The following is a 23378-nucleotide window of genomic DNA, read 5'->3' on the forward strand; positions in this document are numbered from 1 at the left end:
TCCCTGGAGAAGGACATCATGCTTGGATGGTTAGAGGTACAGGCCAGGGGAGGAAAACCCTGGATGAGAAAGACTGACTCAGTGACCAGGGTATTGGGAGTAGGTGTGTCAGAAGACCATGAGATTGGCTCAGGATAGGGCAAAGTTCAGAGCTATTTTACACAGGGTCACTATATGTCTTAGGTAACTTGAGGACACATAATAATAAAACACATTTGTATATATCTCTAATTAACTGAACTTCATAAACCTTTCTTGAGTTCCTGCTAGGTAATAAGTACCATTTTAAGAGGTTGGTATATAGCTAGTGTTGTCAGGTGTTAGGAAGGTAATCCTGACTCATAGCAACCTCATGTATAATAGAATGAAACACTCTCTGGTCCTGCCTCATGTGCACTATTGTTACTCTGAGAAAATGCAATGTATTCATATAGTTTTTGTGAAACTTATATTCTAGTAAGAGTAGATAATAAACAAATATACATGTTAATTGGTGATTAGCATTGTAGACGTAAGGCAGAGTGAAAAGGGTTGTAAATGCAGGGTGTCGGGGCTAACTAATATAATTAGGGCAATCAGGGAAAGCCTTTTTTAAAGGTAATGGTTTAATTTAATACAGAAGAGTGTGAGATATAAATCATAACATCCCTGGGGCAAGAGTTATATATGAAAAATATATCTCTGTAAAAATATAAAAGTCTGGATTTAAAAAAAAATATTCCACAAATGAAGACAAAATCTATCACTTAAAATACATATGAAATATTTTAAATTTCTCAACTTCATAAAATAAATATTAGTACGAGATTATTAATCAAAGCTATCTAAAATTTGTGAAATGAAAGTTAAAGGAAAGTTGTTAGCTAAACTTAATAAAAGCTTACCAGGTTCAATAAATCCAGCAAGGCAAGTGAACATCTCTGGAGGAAATCTTTTCTGTCTGCCTAAAAGGCATTTGGTCCCATCTGGATGAATAACTTGCATGATTACTACCGGATCTTCAAAAACAAAATAACAAGAAAAACAAAATATCTAAATTATAGGGGGAAATAGATTTATCTTGCGAAGTCTTCATTTTGTAGGATAATATAAAGATATCGCCTATGGGAATAAGACTCTTAGAAAATTGTTTCTGTCTGCCATGATACAGCTGATGACAAAGTTTTTAAGGCAAGTTGCACAGAGTACTGTCAGTAAGCTAAAAGATGAACATTTTCACACACCTTTCCCTATTTTAACAACAATATTTATTATATCCATGGAACAAAAAACATATTCTTAGTTTTGAACTATAATTTGTTTATGTAACACTCTAAAGTACTCAAGAGCAACGGTGTCTCTCTGGAGACTAAGGTGCACCTGATACAGGCCATGGTCTTTGCAATCGCTTGTTATGCATCAGAGAGCTGGACAATGACTAGGGAGGACAGAAGGAGAATAGATGCCTTTGAGCTGTGGTGCTGGAGAAGAGTACTGAATGTACCATGGACTGCCAAGAAAACAAACAGATTCATCTTGGAGAGGGTTAAACCAGGCTATTCCTTGGAGGCAAGGATTCTGAGGCTTCGTCTGACATACTTTGGACATGTTGCAAGGAGGGACCAGTCCTTGGAGAGGGACATCATACTTGGGAGAGTGAAGGGACAGAGCAGGAGGGGAAGACCCTCTATGAGGTGGATAGATTCAGTGACTGGGGTAATCGGGATGGGTGTGTCAGAGGCAATGCGATTGGCAAAGGATAGAGCAGGGTTTAGGGCTATTATACATAGGGTTGTTATGAGTCACAAATGACTCAACGGCACATTAACAACAACAACAACACAGGGACATGATAAAGACCCAAATGTTATTATAGCAAATTAAGTAAATTTCTATCTCCCTTCTATGTTCATCCTTAACAAAATGGTTTTAAAAGCTAATATATGCTCATTGATTTTTTACATTTTTTTTAGCCATTACAGTTTTTTGAAAAATGAGAGGACATCTTACTAGAAGTCCAGTGAATTCTCCTCACTTGATCATGATTGATAATTAGGAATTAAGTGTAAAACACTTTTCAGTAGCAAAAACAGATGTTACTAAGCCATATAGTTTACTCCCAGGAGATTCTTCTCAAGTGTTGCTGAGTCTATTTTTCCCCCTACAGCTTTAAAGAGCTGTGTTATCAGATTTGCAAACCCAGAGCAGACTCAAAAGTAACAATAAGGAAGAGGAGAGGAGGTACAAGCAGACAGCAGCAGGAACATAAAGCTAAAATCCAGGCTGTCACACCTTGTTGATGCCTGAAACAGGCATTAAGTTACTGGGCCTTTTTTTCCCTCTTCATTAAGTTGATCCAGACTGCTAAAATTTTTGAAATAGGATATCACAATATAGCAAGTCTATATTGATTAACTGAGAGTTAAGAAATCCAGAAAATATACAATATTTTAATATTCATAACCAAAATGATTAAGCATGATTTTTTAAAAGATGAACTCATCACTTCCTCAAAAACCTGTTTTACAACTTTTTCCAACAGGGTGAAAAGAAAACCAACTAACTAGGAACAAACATTTGGTAATACCATCTCAGACAAGAGTCTTACAACAAAAATTTACAGAATATTCCTTGTCTTCCACAAGAAAAAGACTGATAACTCAATTAAAAAATGGGCAAAACACGTGGAAAGAATTTTTACATAGGAAGATACCTGAAAGGCAAAAAGACACATAGAGAAATGTCACTGGAAATAAGAAAGATGCATCAAAACCACAATGAGGTACCATCTCACTCTAGTAACAATGGCAAAGTTTAACAGGGCAGCAAATAATAGATGTTGGAGAGGATGTGGTGAGAAAGGAACTCATATATTTTTGGTGGGGTTGTAAGATGGTACAATCCCTCTGGAAGGCAGTTTGGTGTTTCCTTAAAAAGCTGAACATAGAAATTCCTTGGAACATACCCTAAAAAAATGACAACCCAGGCACAAACAGATTCATACACCAATGTTCACAGCAGTATTATTCACCATCTTAAGAGCATGGAAACAGCCTAAATGTCCAACCGCAAACAAATGGATCGAGAAATGATGGTACATTCATACAATGAAATACTATGCAGCACACAGGAGTAACGATTTTTTAAATTATTACCTAACTTGGGAGGGACTGGAGAGCAGTATGCTGGCTGAATTAACTCAGTCGCACAAGGATAAATATTGTATAAAACCATCATTGTAGAATGAGTATAAGGATCCAAGGGAGGGAGCCGGGGAAGCAGAGGGATGAGCATGCGCAGGTGGAGGGGAGAATTAATCATGGAGTTGTACAATTTGACAGGGGGAAGGTGAGGGAAATTCTGGAAAAATCTGTTCTCGAAAATAATTTTTAAATAAACTAGTATAAAACAAACACAACAACAAAAAAATTGTTTTACAGAATATTCCCACTGATTCCAAGGGTTGAGATTTCACTGTAAACAAAAAGACTTACCCACTCTCGGATACGATGTATTGTGAACACCATGGAGGCTAGGGCAGTCTTCTTTTAAACATACTCTTTTATAGCCGCCTTCGTCAATCTTAGTTGCACTTCCACAGGTTGGGCAGAACTTATATCGACTGTGCCAGGCGAGAACAGATCTTGCTTGGGCAACAACCCCTTTAAGAGACGGCATAAAAAAAAATGTTAATTCTGTAACAATTGTAAATAAAAAAGAACAAAAGCTCAGGCAAAATATTCTTAGGGAATAATAATGATACCTTATTTTCTGGGTGTCTATTGACAGAGATGAACTATTGACTCAGATGACTCTAATCAATTATTCATTGCAAATATCTCTTTGAAAAAAATGGCATTCATACACATAGAACTCATCAGACAGAAAACACAGGAACCAAACTGACTACATATTGTGAAAGAGACTGTAGAAAAATATCAATTATCAGTAGTCAAAACAAGGCCAAGCAATTAATTTCTCAGATGCATGTTCAAAATGAAGATGAGACAATTAAAACAAGTTCAATGGAGCCAAAATGTGACACAAAGTTCCCCATCTGAATTTAAAAATCTTCTCAACAACAGATTTTGTACACTGAACACTAAAACCCAAAGACCAGACAAGTTTTGATATTACATCAAGAACAGCATTCATGAAGGGGAAAACAAGTCATTAAAAAGATAAAGAAAGAAAGAAAAGATAAAATGGATGGCAGAAGATACTCTGAAACTTGCTCTTTCACTAAGAGAAGCAAAGGGGAAAGAATAATGAAATAAGAGAGGTGAGAAGAAGGTTTCAAAGGGCCAGTTGAAAAGAGAAAGAAAAAATCTGATAACAGATTATACAAAGACTGGGAATTATAAAACCAAAAAGGAAGAACACAATCAGCATTTTTCAAGCTGTAAAAATTATAGAACAAATTCAAGTCTTGAGTTGAAAAACTGAGCAAAACACTGTTACAAAAAGCATAAAAAAAAAAAAAAGATGGAAGGAATACACAGACACAGGACCAGAAGAAATTGTTCCAACATTGAACCATTTCAAGAAGTAACATATGAGTAAGAACCTGTGATAAGGAAAGAAGCTCAGGCTGCACTGAAGGCACTAGCGTAAAATAAGATCTGTTCAAATGACCAAATCTCAACTGAGGTGTTTCAGTAAACAGATGCATCCCTGGACCCACTAGTCTCTATCAATAAATTTGGAAAATAGCTATCTAGCCAACTGACTGGCCAAGAGCTGTTCCCATTCCAAAAAAGAGTGATCCAATAAGAGTGGAAATTATCAAAGACTATTACTAATATCACATGCAAGTAAAATATTGTGGAAGACCCTTAAATTGGGAGCTCTGGTGGCTTAGTGATACGGAGTTGCCCTGTGAGCTCAGAAGTAGATGATTCAAATTCACCAGCTGTTCTGGAGACTGTACACAGTATAAAATGCACTGCATTGAAAAGATTTATAGTTAACTAGGTTAAAGAAAAATGCTTTATAAAGTAAATAATAAAATCCTTTGACTATAACCTTTAACTTACTGCTTCAAAACAGATCATAATTTAATAGTACATTTGTGGTATTAAAACTAGAAACACTGCATTTCAAAATGCCAAACAAACGTCTTCTTCCTAAAATAGATCATGGGCATAAACTAGTTGGCATCACATCAATTCCAATTTATAGTGATCCCTTGTTATTCTGTATAAAAATATGTTCCATAGGATTTCAGTGGTTAGTTTTCAGTAGATTGCCAGGACTTTCTACTGAGGTACTTGTTGGTATGTATACTCAAGCTTTCAAGTTTTCAGAATTGCTCATGGGGTTTCCAATGTAAGTCTTTATAGATTCAGACATTCTCACTTTTGGAGTGGTTAGTATGTTTCAACTACTAATTTTTCAGTTGGTGGTTGAGCACTGAACCTTCAGGGGTCCACATATATTAAATAATTACATACACCTTTGCATTGTTCTTGGCAAATAGTAAGTACTCAGAAACAGTTAGCTTTTGTTACTGTGGTGGTACTATTTTGCAGTTTATAATACATACCACATGTAAAAGTTGGACAATGACGAAGAAAGACCAAAGAAGAACTGATGAATTTAAATTATGGTGCTGGCAAACAATACTAAATATATTCTGGACTGCTAAAAGAACAAAATCTGTCTTGGAAGAATTACAGCTAAAATGTTCCTTAGAAGCAAAGACATCAAGACTTCATCTCACATACTTTGGGCAACACTGTTAAGAGAAAGGAAATTATCTCTGGAGTAGGACATAATACATGATAAAGAATAAAGCCAGTGAAAAAAGAAAATATCTTTAAGGAGATGGATTGGTAACAGCAGCTTCAACTACAGGCTCAAACATAACAGGGATTATAAAGACGGTTCTGGACCAAAGAATGTTCTGCTGTTGATAAGATATAGAGTTGGATTGTCTTAATGTCACTTAACAAAGTTACAATCTTTTCTTTATTAAAACTATCAATTTATAGATTAATCCTCAACTCTACCTCAAAAAAGCTTTTACCTTCACAATAATGGCCAGGTTTACTGGTCTTACAGAGACTGGTGGAATCCCCAAAACTATATATACCCTTAGTCATCTTTTGAGTTTAGAAATGAAGTCACCTCTTTAGCATCTTACTTTTAGTCAAATAATAGATTTATAAAGTGAAAAATCATATCAAAGACATATTCAGCACTTAGAACACCCAACTATATAGGATTAAAAAAAAAAAAGACAGGGAAGTAATACACAGGACTTATTCTTAAATTCTCCCTTTTTCTATACCTCACTGCCACTACTCCAATCTGAGATACTGCAATCTTTCACTTGGGCTATTATAACCCAAAAGCAGAGTTTGAATCCAGTGGCTGTTCAACAGGAGAAAGACGAGGAATTTCCTCTCATGTAATGTACTGTTTCTGAAAACCTATTGGAGGATCAGTTATGAATTAATTGGTTCTAATGCAACAGCACCTATCAACACTGTAGTCCTGATGCCTCTAAACAGAACTCCTGATCTACACATTTTATGACATGTTCTTTGAAAACATAAAATTCTAGCTTTTCATGTCTTTTAGAATAAAACTCTTAACTTCTTCCCAAAAGGCCTTGCATGAACTGGTGTAGTCAGCTACAGAAAATGAAAGTCATGACCTCTGCTATCATGCTCAGTGCAGAGCAGAGCAGGCAAACAATAATTATTCAGTAGCTGAATGAAATCAAACCAGCATTTATTGGGTTAATTCTAGAGAAACCAATCATAGCTATTAAAACCACTGTAACTTTTTAATATTCTAGGATCAGAACTCTATTGTATTTGTTGTTCAGTGCCATTGAGTAGAATATGACCCACAGTGACCGTATGAACAACAGATCTGAATCCTGTCCTATCTTGTGTCATCCTCATCATTTCTGACCTCTAAGATGAACACGGGTCTCAAGCATGACTCCTAGAAACTGTATACATACAACCAAGTTCCTCATACTAGATGATATATATTATATGTGGTCATTCCTTACCAGCTTCCTTTTCTTTTAATTGTAAAAGTGCTGGCATTGGTGGGTGAAGAAAATAACAATCTTCATGCCTTTGCTTAAATTCTTCAGCAGCAATCGAATCTATACCTAGAGCAAACCAGGCAACCAAGCCATCATCCTCTTCTTCTGGAACTTCTTTTGCAAAACTCCGTGATTCTTTCTTCATTTCAAGTTCTACTCCAAGAAAAATCAAGGTGATCTTCTCAGGTTGAGTAAAAAAATCCTTGACATCTGTGTGATTTAGCTGACAAAGCCTGACCTCTGGCTGTTGGAAACTTTCCTTATTGCCACCCAGAGTAACCAAGGGATTTAGATCTGAGAAAAGGATATAAACTGTGGCTGGATGACTTTGTTTAGCTAGGAGCCAGTCAGAATTATTTCTTTTTTCACTTTTCCGGTCCAGCAGTGTTTTGCTAAAATAATTTTCACATTCTTCCACTTCATGGGTTAGGAACCAAGGTTTCTTTCCACCTTTAGCATTAGCTAGTAAGTTAGTTACATGCTTATAACCCCAAAATTTAGCAATATCCAGTGCAGTCTGTCTTGACTTATTGACAATGGATCTGTCACACCTAGAGATAAATGGAAAAATAGGACAGGAAAATCAGTTTTTCTAGTAAATATTTCAATAAATGTGCATTATAATCCCTCTTTTTAATGAATCTTAAAAAATGATTATGGCGTCGACTTCTGAACAATAACAACCATTGAAAAACCTACGGACTATGGTTTTATTCTGAAAATATGGCATTGCCATGAGTTGTAATTAATTGATTATGCTGTTGTTGTTGTGCGCCATCAAGTCATAACCGACCCATAGATCATCCTCTTGTGGGTTTTCTGAGGCAGTTAATCACATAGGAGGAGACTGCCCATCCTTCTCTTAAAGAGCAGGTGGTGGATTTGAATTATGTGACTTCAGTACTGTAGCCCAGCTTCTTCCTACTAGGCTACCATGCTTTCCAAAATATTTTTTAAGAGGTTCTAAATTTAGTAGTGGGAAGGGTCAAAGAAATAACTTTATGAAGAATTCTTCATAGGGTAAGAAAACAGTAAGGGCACAGTGTGATATAAGGTCAATAGATAAGGTCCTTTGTTTGAAAGGCATGACAAATATGAAACAAAAGGTTTAAGCATACCATAAAGCCAAATCCATGGCATTTAACAAGTTTTATGTGCTATTAAGAGTTATCAAAATTATACAAGGGTTCTGTGATAGCCATGGAAAAAGGATTTGCATTTTCTATTTGTGTAGAGAAGATTAGACTAGTTCATAAATTTGCTTTGTCATTAAGTGTTAACAGCTCAAGAAAAGAAGTTATACATTTTGAAATTATGCTACATTTCTACTCAACAAATTGGTCTATGTGTTACTTACTAGCTCAAGTATAAGTATGGCTAATAACTTGCTTTATGTCAGAGAGCTGGACAATGGCTAAGGATGATAGAAAGGATGCCACTGAGCTGTGGTTCTCGAGAAGAGTGCTGAACATACATGGACTGCTAAGATAATAAAAGGTTTATCCTAAAGAGGGTGAAGCCAGGCTGCTCCTTAGAGGCAAGGATTCTGAGGCTTTGTCTGACCTATTTTGGGCATATTGCAAGGAGGGACTGGTTTTTGGAGAGGGGCTTCATTACTGGAAGGGTAGAGGGATGGAGAAAGAGAGGGAGACCACTGGTGAAATAGATTGACACAGTGACTAGGGTAATTAGGGTAGGTGTGTCAGATACAGTAAAGTTAGTACAGCATGGAGCAGGTTTCAGGGCTATTGTACATAGGGTCACTATGAGTCTCAATCAACTTGAGAGCACATAAGAACAATAACAATAGAAATGTTTAAAAATAAATATATAATACAGCAATTAAAACTACACAGTTTTCCAAGTAGTGAAGTCTCAAATGTTTACCCTTTCTCCAGCAGAAACTGTATAACATGTGGGTGCCCATTCCTTGCAGCATACATTAAGGCAGTCCAGCCATTTTCAGAAGTTGCATTAAGAAGAGATGGAGTAAGACTGAACAGTGATTTTAGCTTGGCAATGTCCCCTTCAGCAGCAGAACAATGAAATTGAGAAATTATTTCCTTATTTGTGTTTCCTTTTATAGAATACATTTTTCCTTAAAAGAAAAAAAAAGAGAAAAATAGGGAAACAAATGACTCATCTGCAATTCATTTTTTTTGTAGCAACAGGTAAATATTACCTAAGTATGGCTATAAATTCCAAGAATACTGAAGAGCAATGACATCAGGCTGGAGACTAAGGTGTGCCTGATCCGGGCTATAGCTTTTGCAATTACGTGCTATGCATCAGAGAGATGGACAGTGAATAGGGTTGATAGAGAATTGATGCCTTTGGGCTGTTGTGCTGGGGGAATAGTGTTGAATATGCCATGGACTTCTAGGAGAACAAACAGGTTTGTCCTAGAGAAGGTGAAGCCGGAATGCTCCTTGGAGTCAAAGATTCTGAAGCTTTGTCTGACAAACTTTGGGCATGTTGGAAGGAGGGACTGGTCCTTGGAGAGGGACATCATGTTTGGCAGAGTGTAGGAGTGGTGAAGGAGAGGAAGACCTTTGATGAGATGGATCGAGTCTGTGACTGGAGCGGTAGGAATAAATGCGTTTGAGATGGCTACGTTGGCACAGGATAGAACAGCGTTGAGAGCTCTTGTACATAGGGTCACTATGAGTCGCAAGCGACTCGATGGCACATAACAACAACAACAGTGGTTTTTCAAAACAATATACCCAAAATGGTAACTAGCAATTAACTGTCATTATAGCTGACTTTAAAATAATTATCTGTTGAGAATTAGATATGTAACTTGATATATTGTTATTGTTAGACGCCATCAAGTCAACTACAACTCTGAATAACAAATTGGAACCCTGTCCTATATTGTTATCATCTTCATGAATTGTCAAGGTTAAACCCGTTGTGGTAGTCAAAGTATCAATCCATTTCATTGAGGGTCCTTCCTCTTTTTCACTGACCCTCTACGTAAGACTGGGAAAGCCTTATGTCTTTGTCCAAGGATTGGTCCCTTCAGAAAACATGGTCAAAGTAAATGAGATAAGGTTTCACTATCCTTGTCTCTAAGCAGCAATTTTGTACCACTTCCTTCTAAAATGCATCACTCAACATATGGCTACACAAAATAATACAAGAGGCTTCAGTAATACAAATAAGAGGCCATATCCTTGGATACAGAATTACAAGTAAGATAGTACAAGGATGGATGGGTATTTAGGATAGATCAGAAAGATTTCATTGTGGACTGGCCGCAGAAAAAAAAACCCACAAAAAAACAAGCAGCAATTTCTACCTGAGGATGGACCATATTCCCCTGGTAAGCACAGATCTTTGCCCTCAGGGAAATTACGTACCTATATGCAATTATTCAAAGGCATTCTAAAATGCACATGAAAATAATTTATTGCTTTTCCTTGCACAATTAATTCAGCAATCTGTCTGAAATTGATTTTTGTGTATGATGTGAGATAGAAGTTGTTGTGTACTTTTGAGTCGATTCTGACTCATAAAGTCCCTCTAGGAAAAAAGCAGGACGGGGGGTGGGGGAGTGGCCCCATAGGGTTTCCAAAACCTATGATTATGTACACAGGCTTTCCCATCTTTTTCCAAGGAAGGTTTAGTGGATTCAAACGGCCCACATTTCAGTTAGCAGCCAAGTTCTTAAATTCTGTGTTACCAAGGTTTCTTGAAGGGTAGTTTTATCCGAATAGATAATTCAAAAGACTTAATATCAAGATCTTAGCCCCAGTATGCTGTATTATTAGCCTTGTCATAAACAGGTGACGATACATTTGAGATTTAGTACTGGACACTGGTCACTTAGTCAGTCCTTGAATCACAGTTTCTTTAATTATTAACTTTTCATTTCTTTTGTCATTGTTTATTGAAAAAGAAAAAAAAAGAATCACTTCGTACTTTTTAATAAATCTTGCTAGATCATGAACTAAATGGGTAGGACATAATCTAACCTGTATTATTATTATTATTAAAACTGTTCTCGTTAGTTCTCCTTGAACTTCTTAAAGTGTAGTTTGGTAAAATAAAATTATTGATGATGAAAATCATCAATTAACAAGAAAATATCTGCTGTTTTATGTAGGAGTTGATCACTCTAAGTAATAAGCAATTAAGCAACTTAGGCTAAGAAAAGAAAAGGTTCTAATCCATGATTTTTGAAGGTGGTTTTTGGGGTTCTAAAACAAAATGGCTTCTGAACTTTGCTGAGGGGGAGGAGCAATAACAGCTTCATTCTGAGTTTGGTCACTTTTCTCCTTTGTATCTTTCTACTAATAAAAAGTAGTTCAAAACGGCTCACAGGAAAGGAAATACTTAGCTAAAAATTAATACCAAAAATTTATTTACAACTTAAGCTTAATACAGAGTGATTTCTATAGAAGACAGCTGTTTCTTAAATTTATTTTCACTTCTTCCAGATTTAATTCACATTAAAAAGAATACGAATAGAACTCGAATGTTTATAGGGCTTTACTCTAGTTAAAGTTCTTTTCCCCTTAAATATAAATATATATGCCACAAAATGATATTATTATAGTTTCTTCAGTTTACTTTGAGCCATATTTCACTGTCTTATATTCTGAGGTCACAGTTACATACCCATCATTTCCACACTACAAATTATTTGATATATTTACTAAAAATATCGTGTCTTTCACTACCTCGGTGGAATGCTGCCTACTCATAGTGGTCTTACGATAAAGGGAGTGGAAAATGAACACTTTCACACTTAGCTTTCTCAGCAGAAAATCCATCTATAAATATTAACTATTGCTCATTCCAAAGAGGGCAGAAAGTCCAAATTTCAGCTGACTTGACTTTTTTACTGCTCACAGGTCCTCGAGAAGTTAAGGGCTTGAGAGCAGGTTGAGGTGATTCAGTTAGTTTAATGCTGCCCTTGCTTTCCAAGCAAAGCACGGAATATTCTGAGAAGTCATTTTAAATAATCTTGGGTTAAAAGGGACTTAGATTTGAGCCAAATCAGCACCCACTTTTACTGAGGCGAATAATGAGGGCAATGACTTGTCCAAGGTCACAGGGTGCTAGAAGGGCTGGACAAGATCTCAAACGTGGCTAAGCCACTTAAATATCCAAACATCATTTATGAATCTCACCCCAGGGGCACCCAAGTACTTTTAATCAATCAGCTGTCACCTGCTTCCTATGTAAGATCTCTCTCAACAGTTCAACTCCCGGATAAATGCTACTAGGGCTGTGACAGTCCTTCTTTTCCCTCCCTTATTAAGTGTCCACCAACAGCCAGGCAGGGGAGCGCGCCCCGCCCCGGACCCTCCAGGACGCCCCAGCCAGGTTCGCGCGCTGCAGCAGCGCCACAAGCTGCGCCACAAGCCCCAGCGAGGTTCCGTCCGCACTGCGAGCACCAGTACTGCAGGAACCCAAGGAACTGGTCATCGCTCCCCAAGGGGGCACAGGACCACACTAACTCGCCGCTGCTACTACTACTAACCCAGTGGTAACCACAGCCAACGATACCAGGATATAATCCAAGGACTGGTCAAAACCTGTCACTTTTCTCGGCGCCGGATGGAACCTTCCCGACTTCCGGGGCGTCTAGCATGGCTTCATGGGACTTGTAGTTTGAGAGACTAAAGAGCTTAGCTGAGGGGCAGGGCATAGAGATACCAAGGTACCTTGAATCAAAGGTCACAGAACTGGGAAAAGAGCTTCTAGCTGTCTTTGCCTTGTGACTGAGGTGATGCGTACTGTAGGAAACAGCTGGCACGTGGAAGACATTGTAAACTTTTCAAAGTTTTAATCTTCCATATATTCCAATGCAATTCTTTGGTATTAAATGAACATGGGATATTAGTTGAACCAAGTTGCTGGTGACATGGTTTTACACACATTATAAGGGCGTTCTTATGGCATCGGTTTAGAGAATTGTACTGCCAACATATAACTCATTTTATCTATCTTTTTGCCATATTATGATTGATCATTTGTGTCAGATGTCAGTCTGAGGAAGTTTGTGATGTTGTTGTTGTTAAGTGTCATTGAGTCGCGTTGAGACTCATAGCAACCCTATGCACAACGGCTCTGAACCTTGAACTATATGGAGCCAATATCGTCGTCTCCGACACACGTACCCCCATTATCCAAGTCACTGAACCAATCCATCTCATTGAGGGTCTTCCTCTTCTGCACTGTCCAGCCACCTTTCCAAACATGATGTCTTTCTCCAAGGATTGGTACCTCCTTGCAACATGTCCAAAGAAAGTCAGACAGAGTTTCAGGATCTTTGCCTCCAATGAACAGCCTGGTTTCATCCTTTCCATGATGAACCTCTTTGTTCTCCTAGAAGTTCATGGTATATTCAATATTCTTCTCCAGCACCACAACTCAAAGGCATCTATCATCTATCTCTATCATCCCTGGTCATTGTCCAGCTTCCTGATGCATAGCAGGTTATTGGGAAGACCATGGAGTGAATTAAGTGCACCTTAATCTACAGACTGACATTATTGCTCTTCAGTACTTTGGAGAGGTCCCTGACAGTAGATTTTCTCAATGCAGATGGTCTTTTTATTTATTATTTTCTGGCATGAGAGTGTTGACAGAGGAGCCAAGTAAACAGAAACTGTTAAAAATCTCAATCTCTTCATCTCTCATGATGTTGTTGTTGTTGTTATGTGCCGTCATAGCGACCCTATGTACAATAGCCCTAAACTCCGCTCTGTCCTGTGCCAATCGCACTGTCTCTGACACTCCCATCCCAATTGATAAACATAACAAAATCTCCCATCAACTCAGATAACAGTTTTAGTAATTATTGATGATATACTAATCATTATTTTACTAGATTATAAGATAATATCTAAATTTGCTCATTCTCTCTATATCTGCTAATTATATTTGTTTTTAAATAAAAATATACTTTTCAACCTCATTTTCTATTTTTACAGTTGTACCTGGAAGCAAGAGGGGCATCCACTTCCTAAATAACATACCTCTGGAAACTCTATGAACTTTGATAAATGACAATAGTTATAGAAAAGCTTCAGGGTGTTTGTTCATAGAGTCTCTATGAGTCGTAATCAACTCAACGCCAACCAACAACAATCTGAAAGATATGGTAAATGTATGATTTTTCTTTTTAGTTTTTAGACTAAAGAGTTAATTCTCTAATATCTCCAAGTTTTAAAGTATGTTTATGAGTTGATATTAATATGTTTGATGTGGTTTTGTTCTAGTGGACTCCTGAGGTTTTAAAACCAGATCAGTAGCATCTGGGGAAAGGTAGAGGGTCAGTGAAAAGGAGGAAGATGCTCAATTGCATTAGAAGCAATAGAAAAGACTTTGACTTGGTTCAGGTGCACCGCAGTTTTCAAACTGACATCTTGCTCTTTATCATTTTAAGGAGGTCCTTGACAGTAGATTTTCCAATACAACATAACTCTTGATATCTATACTGCTGCTCCCATAAGTAGTGATTGTGGATCCAAGTAAAATGAAATCATTAACACCTTCAATCTTTTCTCCACCTATCATGATGGGGCCTATCAGGTGAGGATAATTGTTTTGATGTTAAAATGAAACCTATATTGAAGGTTATAGTCTGCTTTTCTGAGGCAAATGTTTCAGATCTTTTTTTTTTTTTTTTACTTTCTGTAAGCCAGGTTGTGTCATCTGGACAATGCCAGTTGTTGATGAGCTTCTCATTGCCACACTTTTCTTCCTATTTGTTGTTTTTGTTGATTGCCTTTGGATGTAGTACAACTCATAGTGACTCTTTGTGTGTGTGTGTGTGTGTGTGTGTGTGTGTGTGTGTGTGTGTGTGTTCTAATAAGTCTTTATTTAGAAAAACATGGGTGAGTGAGATTTGGATCATGGGCCAGAGGTTGCTGACCAACAGCATCCTTCAATTATTTGTTTAAACTCTTTCTGGGCAACCCTAACAGTTATATACCATCTGCCTGAATACTTGTCACAAGCTATTCACTATTCAACAAAGCTTTTTTTTCCTCCCCTAAACCTGAATCTATGCTCTGACTCTAGAGTTTTTTCATATAAAACTCCCAAATGTCCCCCCTCAGACTTCTACCCTTGGAGAGTTTATGTATACTATAATCCTGTGCTTCACAGATTTTTAAAAGGATAAGTTCACTCTAATTGGAGACATGCTGAAGGGAAGAATGCTTTTATCCCAAAGCACCAGGTGAAGAGAAAATAGAATCCCTTAAAGATATCCCACAGGCTGGGCATAGTGACTCTTTTAACAAAAGGCCTGAAGCCCCTCTACAACTATCGAAGTTCATAGAGTTTTATCAAAGTTCATAGAGTTTCCAGAGACATGTTATTTAGGAAGTGGATGCCACTCCTGCTTCCAAACCTGTCATAGTGTGTTATTGCTTTTATGTGCCATTGAGTCTCCTGCAGTGTATAGCAACTCTATGTAAAGCAGCTCTGAAAACTTCTATGTCCTGAGCCAGTCTCACTAATTCTGACACAACAACCCCCATTGCCCCATAGTTTCCCAAATTACTTGTTAGTATAAAGATTGAATAAGAATGGAGAAAAGACAAAGCCCTGATATACACCTTTCCTGATTTTAAAGTATGCAATGTTGCCTTATTCTGTTCAGACAACTACCTCTTGGTCTATGTACAAGTTACATAAGCATAATTGAGTGTTTTTGGATTCCCATTCTTCTCAATATTAGACATGGTTTTTTATGATCCACAGTGACAAATATTTTGCATTATCAATAAAATACAAGTAAATAGTTTTTGGGTTTGTTTTTTTTTTGTATTCTCAGATTTCAGCCAAGATTCTCCTGAGATCTTCAAGGAGATCCCTGGTGTCAAGGCTTCTTCTGAACCCAGCTTGAAACTCTAGCAGTTCTTTCTCAATGTACTAGTTGTTTTTTAATAATCTTCAGTAATATTCTAATTGCATATTGCAGTAAAGATACTATTTGATAATTTCCACACACTCTTGGATCACCTTTCTTGGTAATGAGAACAAATACAGATCTCTCCCAATTAGTTGGCCTGGTAACTTATCTCCCGTAGTTGTTACTAGAGACTGGTGAGCATATGTAGGTTTGCCTCTGTTTCCCAAAACACTTCAATTCTTATTTCATAAGTTCCTTTTTTTTTTCCTAAGGCCTTCAGTACAGCTTGGACTTCTTCCTTAACACTATTCAGTCCTGATCATATACTACTTTCTGAAACGGTTTGGTATAGACAAATTCTTTTTAGTACAGTAACTTTGTGTTTTGATTTCCTGGCTACTGATGCCAAGAGTGTTGACTGTGGAGCCAAACATACTAAAGTTGTTAACAATCTCAATCTCTTCACCATCCATCCTGATATTGCCAATTGGTCCAGTGGTGAAAATCTTTATCGTCTTGACATTGAGCTTCAATCCATACTGAAGGCTGTAGTCCTTGGCCCTCTGCAGCAAGTGCATCAGGTCCTCCTCAGTTTCAGCAAGCTGGGTGGTGTCATCTGCATAATGCAGATTGTTAATAGATCTTCCACCAATCCTGATGCCACACTTCTTCTCAAAGAGCTCAGCCTCTCCGATAATCTGTTCTGCATACAGGTTGAAAAGGTATGGAGATAGGATACAACCCTGGCGTATGCCTTTCCCAATTTTGAACCATGCAGTGTTTCCCTGCTCTGTTCTGACGACTGCCTCTTGGTCCAAGTATAGGTTTCTCATTAGCATGATCAAGTGTTCTGGGATTCCTGTTCTTCTCAGAGTCAGCTACAGTTTCTTATAATCCACACAGTCAAACGCCTTTGCATAATCAATGAAACACAGATAAACATTCCTTTTTTATTCCCTTCTTTCAGCTAAGATCCATCTAACATTAGCTACAATATCCCTAGTACCACGACCCCTTCTAAACCCAGCCTGGACTTCTGGCAGTTCTCTGCTGATGTGCTGTTCCAGTCGTTTTTGGATAATCTTCAGTAGAATCTTGCTTGTATGTGAAACCAATGATATTGTTCCATAGTTTCCACACTCTGTTGGGCCACCCTTCTTTGGAATGGGAACAAATATAGATCTCTTCCAGTCAGTTGGCCAAGTGGTTGTTCTCCAGATATCTTGGCGCAACTTGGTGAGCATGTCCAGGGCAGCACCTGTTAGCTGTAATACATCAATTGGAATACCATCTATTCCTAGGGCCTTATTTTTTGCTATTTCCTTCGAAGCAGCTTGAACTTCTTCCTTCATCACCATAGGCTCTTGCTCATATGTTGTTTCATTAAATTCTTCTGTGTCTGCCAATTCCCTTTGATACGTGACTCGGTATATTCTTCCCATCTTCTTTTACTACTTCCTGGATCATTTAATATTCTGTCTAAAACATCCTTGATTATAGCAACTCGTGGTTTAAATTTGTTCTTCAGTTCCTTGAGCTTAAGAAATGCTGAGCGAGTTCGGCCCTTTTGATTTTCCGACTCATTTCATTGTAATATTTTGCTTTGTCATTCCGTGCTGCCTTTTGGAATCTTCTATTCAGTTATTTAGTATCTTGAATTCTTCCTTGTGCTTTGGCTTCTCTGCACTCCAATGCAATCTTCAGAGTTTCTTCTGACATCCATTTTGGTCTTTTTTTTTTTTCTCTTCTGTCTTTGTAATGACCGTTTGCACTCTTCCTGGATGATGCATTTGACATCCTCCCACAACTCATTAGGGAATAGGAAAGTCTGCTGTTAGGGACCTCTCCAGGGTACTGAAGAGCAATGGCGTCACTCTGAAGACTGTGGTGCATCTGATAAAGTCTATGGTCTTTGTAATCACTTGTTATGCATCAGAGAGTTGGACAATGACTAGGGAGGATAGAAGGAGAATTGATGCCTTTGAACTGTGGTGCTGGAGCAGAGTATTGAATGTACTATGGACTGCCAAGAAAACAAATAGCTTCATCCTGGAGAGGGTTAAACCAGGCTACTGCTTGGAGGCAAGGATTCTAGGGCTTCGTCTGACATACTTTGGACAGGTTGTAAGGAGAGACAGGTCCTTGAAGAGGGACATCATGCTTGGGAGGGTGGAGGGACAGCGCAGGAGGGGAAGACCCTCTATGAGTTGGATTGATTCAGTGACTGGGGTAATCAGGATGGATGTGTCAGAGGCAGTGCGATTGGCACAAGGTACAGGGTTTAGGGCTGTTGTACATAGGGGTCGCTATGAGTCACACGTGACTCGACGGCACATAAGAGCAACAACAACAACAACTTTGTGTATTCTTTTTCTCTTGATGTTTTCTATATCATTCAAAATTTGTCCTGTAGAATCCTTCTATATTACAAGTCAAGACTGAAATTTTTTATTTAGTTCTTCTAACTTGAGAAATGCAAAGAATTTTTCTGTTTTGGTTTTCTAGCCATGTTGTTATCGTTAAGTGCCATCGAGTTGTATCTGACTCATAGAGATTCTATGAACGAAAGACCTGAACACTTGTATAACTTTCATCATTTCTCCAAGTTCATAGAGTTTCTGGAGGCAAGCTCTTTTGGAAGTGGATGCCACTCCTGCTTCCAAGCTTGTTTTAACTGGGGAGCTTCCCCAAACACTGTCCACCATGGTTAATCATTATAACATTTGACACATCGGTGTCACAGTGTTTAGCGTCACAGCAACCATGATTTACCTCTGTACAGCAAATGGACAGACCAGAGCTATACCACTTAGAAGAATGTTTAAGCAAAAGCAATTAAAACCAGGTTTGAGAGCCACAGGTTAAAATCACCCACCTTTGACTTGGTAGTATAACTTTCTATCCACCAGGACCACAGAGCTCTCTCTATGTTGTTGTTGTTAAGTGCCGTAGAAGTCATAGATGACTCATAGTGACCCTAGGAATGAAAGACCTGAACACTTGTACAACTTTCTTTGAATATTTCATTACAATACTTTCTTTAATATGTTGTTGTTGTTGTTGATGGTGACCCTATGAACAAAAGACCTGAGGCCTTTCTATAATTATCATTGTTTCTCAAAGTTCATAGAGTTTCCAGACCCATTTATTTTCTAGCCGTACTTTAAGATTTTTCCACACAGTTTCTCTGATTCATAAACATTGTCATATTCACTGAAATGGTGTATGTCTGGCACTTTTGTATCTCACTGTTTTTCATCATGGTACTTTTTCTACCTTAAATTAATTCATTTATTCAAAATCTATTTAACTTTCAATGGCCAACTTAAGTCTCCTTACTATTGGCTCTTTTCTTCTTTTTCTTTTTTTAACACAGCTTTTATGCATTCTGGTAATTCTTTGAACTGCCAGTACTTGAATATCTCTGTCCAATAGAAATTTTCCTGCTCACCAAAATGCACTTTCCCCTTCATCTCAGTAGATCAACAATGTCGGTTATAAATCCTTAGAACATGAAATTGACATATTAAAAAAAAATCCCTCCTCAAACTGCTCATTCATTTTCTGTGTCTCTGGTGGTACAATGTACTGTGTATTGGAACTCATTGGGGGTAACAGTGAATCAGAACTTATATAGTGGCAGTGTGTATAGTTTTTTATTTTTTAATTCATTCAAGAGCACTGTTTTATTGACCATAATACTATCAGTATGAATACAAATACATGTATAAAGTTTTAATTGTCTTTGAGAATGATATGGACTATGATTTGAAATCATTTAATTTCTTATTTAATGTTACCACCTCTATAAAATGACTTATTACTTTTTTGAATGGTGCTCTGTGAATGGATTTTGTGTATAGCACATTATCTATGTTTAAGAGAGAAATATACCAATTATTTTGGAAAAATTCTTGAAAATAAATTAATTTGATTTTTATGGACAATTTTACTTAGTTATTAGTTTTCTGCTGTCTGGAAATAATCTTACTTTTACCACTCTTTGTTTATTTTTTAATTATTTGTATTTCTTTTTTGTTATGTGCCATCAAGTCTATTACAACTCATAATGATTCTATGAACATAGCTGTGAACTCTGCCCTACTCTGAGCCAATCTCATTGTCTCCAATACATCTGTCCCCCTTACTGCAGTCACGGTGTCAATCTCATCCAGGGTCTTTCTCTATTGCACTGTTGCTTCATCATTATAAGCACGATGTCCTTCTTAAAGGACTAATCTCTCTTATCACCATGCCCAAAGTATATGAGATGGAGTTACAAAATCTTTGCCTCCAAGCAACCTGGTTTAACCCTCCCCATGACAAACTTATTTATTCTCTTTGCAGCCCATGGTATGTTCAATATTCTTCTCCAACACCACAACTCAAAAATATTTATTCTTCCTCTGTGATCCTTAGTCATTGTCCAGTTTTCTGATCTATAGCAAATAATTGTCAAGACTCTGGCCTGGATCAGGTGCAGCTTAGTCTCTAAATTGGTATTGTTGCGCATCATTATCCTTGAGAAGCCCCTTACAGACAACTTTCCCAATGCTCATCTTTGATTTCTTTCTCCCTTGCTTTTAAATTTTATACTGATTTATTTATTATGTTCAAATAAATTGTTTTTCGCACAAGACCCTTTCCATTTTCTCCATCCCCTACAACCATCTAACTGTACAACCCTACCCTTACCCATCCTCACTCCTCTGCTTCCACCCTTTGTCCCTCTTGGAATCTCATACTCATTCTACAATAATGGATTTATACAGTATTTGTCCTTGCAGGAATTAGTTCACTCAGCATCATGCTCTTTTGATTTCTTGACTGCTGATTCCAAGAATATTGACTGTAGATCCAAGCAAGCTAAAATTACTAACAATCTCAATCTCTTCTCAATTCATCATGATGCTGCCTGTTGGCCTGGCTGTATCATTTTTTCTTGATTTAAAATGTAATCCATATTGAATAATGCAGTCCCAAACCTTCTGCAGCCAACATGTCGGGTCCTTCTAAACTTTGGCAAGCAAGGTTGTGTTAGCTGCATAGTACAAGTTGTTGATGAGTCTTCCTCTATCACTGATGCTATATTCCTCCTCATAAAATCCATCTCCCTGAATGATCTGTTCTGCATATAGATTTTTAAAAGTATGTGAAAGGACACATCCCTGACACATTCAATTCTTGATTTTGAACCATGCAGTGTTTCCTTGCTCTGTTTGGATGACTGCTTCCTGGTTTTAAAAGTTTTGCATGAGCACAATCCGGTGCTCTGAAATTCCCATTCTTCTCAAGGTTACCCACAAATTGTTGTGATCTACACAGTCAAAAGCCTTTACATAGTCAGTAAAACACAAATAGACATTCTTCTGGTATTCTTTGCTTTCAGCCAGAATCCATCTGATGTTGGTAATGATGTCCATAGTGCCATGGTCTCTTCTAAACTCAGCTTGCAATTCTGGAAGTTCTCTGCCAATGTACTCTTTTAGTCATTTTGTATAATCTTCAGCACCAAAAGGAGATAGAAAGAGTATACAGTCACTATACCAAAAAGAATTGGCTAACAGAACAAAATTTATGAAACCACATATGATTAAGAGGCAATGGTGATTGAAGAGGAAGTTCAAACTATTATGAAGGAATTGCATTAAACAAAATCCCCAGGACCTCTCCAAAATACTGAAGAGCAATGGTGTCACTCTGGAGACTAAGGTGCACCTGATACAGGCCATGGCCTTTGCAATTACCTGCTATGCATCAAACAGCTGGACAATGACTAGGGTGGTTAGAAGGAGAATTGATGTCTTTGAGCTGTGGTTTTGAAGAAGAGTGTTGAATATATCATGGACTGCTAAGAAAAGGAACAGGTTCATCCTAGAGAGGGTTAAATCAGGCTGCCCCTTGAAGGCAAAGATTCTGAACCTTGGTCTGACATACTTTGGACATGTTCAAGGAGGGACCAATCCTTGGAGAAAAACGACAGGGTGGAGGGATAGTGCAGGAGAAGAAGACCCTCGATGAGGTTGATTGATTTAGTTACTGGGGTCATCGAGGTGGGTATGTCAGAAACGGTGAGGTTGGTACAGGACAGAGCAGGTTTTAGGGCTGTTGTACATAGGGTCGCTATGAGTTGCTTGCAACTCGATGGCACATAACAACAGCAACAACACCCAGGAAGTTATGGAATACAAATTGACATATTTCAACAAAAAGAAGCACTCTGGACATGCTGACTAGATTGTGTCAAGAAATCTGCAGGACAAACTATCTGACTGGAAGAGATCTATATTTATTCTCAATCCTAAGAAAGATGACCCAATGTAAATATTATATTGACACTTAAAATATTTTTACTGTTTTCTAAGCTTATGCGTTTACTTAAGTGCAGGAAGTCTTATTTTTTCCAATATTTTAAAATAGTAATTGTTTTTCTTGAACATAGAAGGTACTTAATAAAGTTGGTGGTTTAGGATGGTGAGACATAATGGAAACTAAACACTTAACAAATTCAAGGTAAACTCAATAATGGTTAGTATTATCTTGAACGCTACATAATATTCCTGATATAAAATAGTGTTGTTTTATTCCCTCAAGTCAGAACCAGGTTATTTTCAGAGGCTGGAAATCACATGAGAGAAGAATGTGCATCTTTGTCCTGTGAACAAGCTGATGAATTTGAATGGACTGCCTTTGAGTTAGTAGTGCAACTCGTTACTGGGAGGCCACCAGAGCTCCCTAATTCTAGATGAGGTGATTTCTAATTTAAACTATGCAAAGGCATTTGACTGTGTGGATAAGAACAAACTGAGGCTAATCTGAGAAGAATGGGAGTCACAGTACACTTGAATGTGCTTATGGGAAACTACTACTTGGACCAGGAGGCAGTCATCAGAACAGAGCAAGTAAACACTGAATGTTTCAAAATCAGGAAAGGTTTATAACAGGGATGCATCCCATCTCCATACTTTTCCCAATCTATATGTAGAAGATATAATGCAGGAGGCTGAACTCTATGAGGAGAAATGTCACATCAGAACTGGAGGAAGACTCATCAACAACCTGCATTAGGCAGATAACACAACCTTGCTTACCGAAACTGAGTAAGACCTGAGATATTTGCTGTATCATAGAAGGTCAAGGACTGAAAATATGGTTTCAAGTTCAAAAAGATAAAGATTCTAATCATGGGGCCAATTGCCATCATCATGATAGATGATGACGGGATTGTGACTGTTAATAGCTTCAGTTTGTTTGGCTCCACAGTCAACACTCTTGGCACCAACAGCCAGAAAATCAAAAGATGAATTGCATTTGGAAAGTCTACTGTGAGGGACCTCATCAGAGTACTGAAGAGCAAAGATGTCAGTCTGGAGATTAAGGTGCACCTGATCCAGACCATAGTCTTTGCAATATCCTGCTATGCAGCAGAGAGCTGGACAGTGACTAAGAATG

At 37.7% G+C, this 23378-nt stretch overlaps 1 protein-coding gene across 1 annotated transcript in view; it reads right to left on the reverse strand.

Moving 5' to 3' along the window:
• Window positions 1-9138, reverse strand: part of NUDT12 (nudix (nucleoside diphosphate linked moiety X)-type motif 12) — a 13503-nt gene extending 4365 nt beyond the window's left edge. The window contains exons 1-4 of the mRNA XM_006900685.1: window positions 8933-9138; window positions 7007-7596; window positions 3474-3641; window positions 885-998 (exon numbers count right to left, since the gene is read on the reverse strand). Of these exons, the coding sequence (XP_006900747.1) occupies window positions 885-998; window positions 3474-3641; window positions 7007-7596; window positions 8933-9138 (1078 nt within the window). The remainder of the gene's footprint in view (window positions 1-884; window positions 999-3473; window positions 3642-7006; window positions 7597-8932) is intronic.
• Between the last annotated feature and the right edge of the window lie 14240 nt (window positions 9139-23378).

The sequence above is a fragment of the Elephantulus edwardii genome, unplaced genomic scaffold (genome assembly GCF_000299155.1).
Source record: "Elephantulus edwardii isolate Elephantulus edwardi_28Jun2011 unplaced genomic scaffold, EleEdw1.0 scaffold00290, whole genome shotgun sequence".
Classification (NCBI taxonomy): Eukaryota; Metazoa; Chordata; class Mammalia; order Macroscelidea; family Macroscelididae; genus Elephantulus; species Elephantulus edwardii.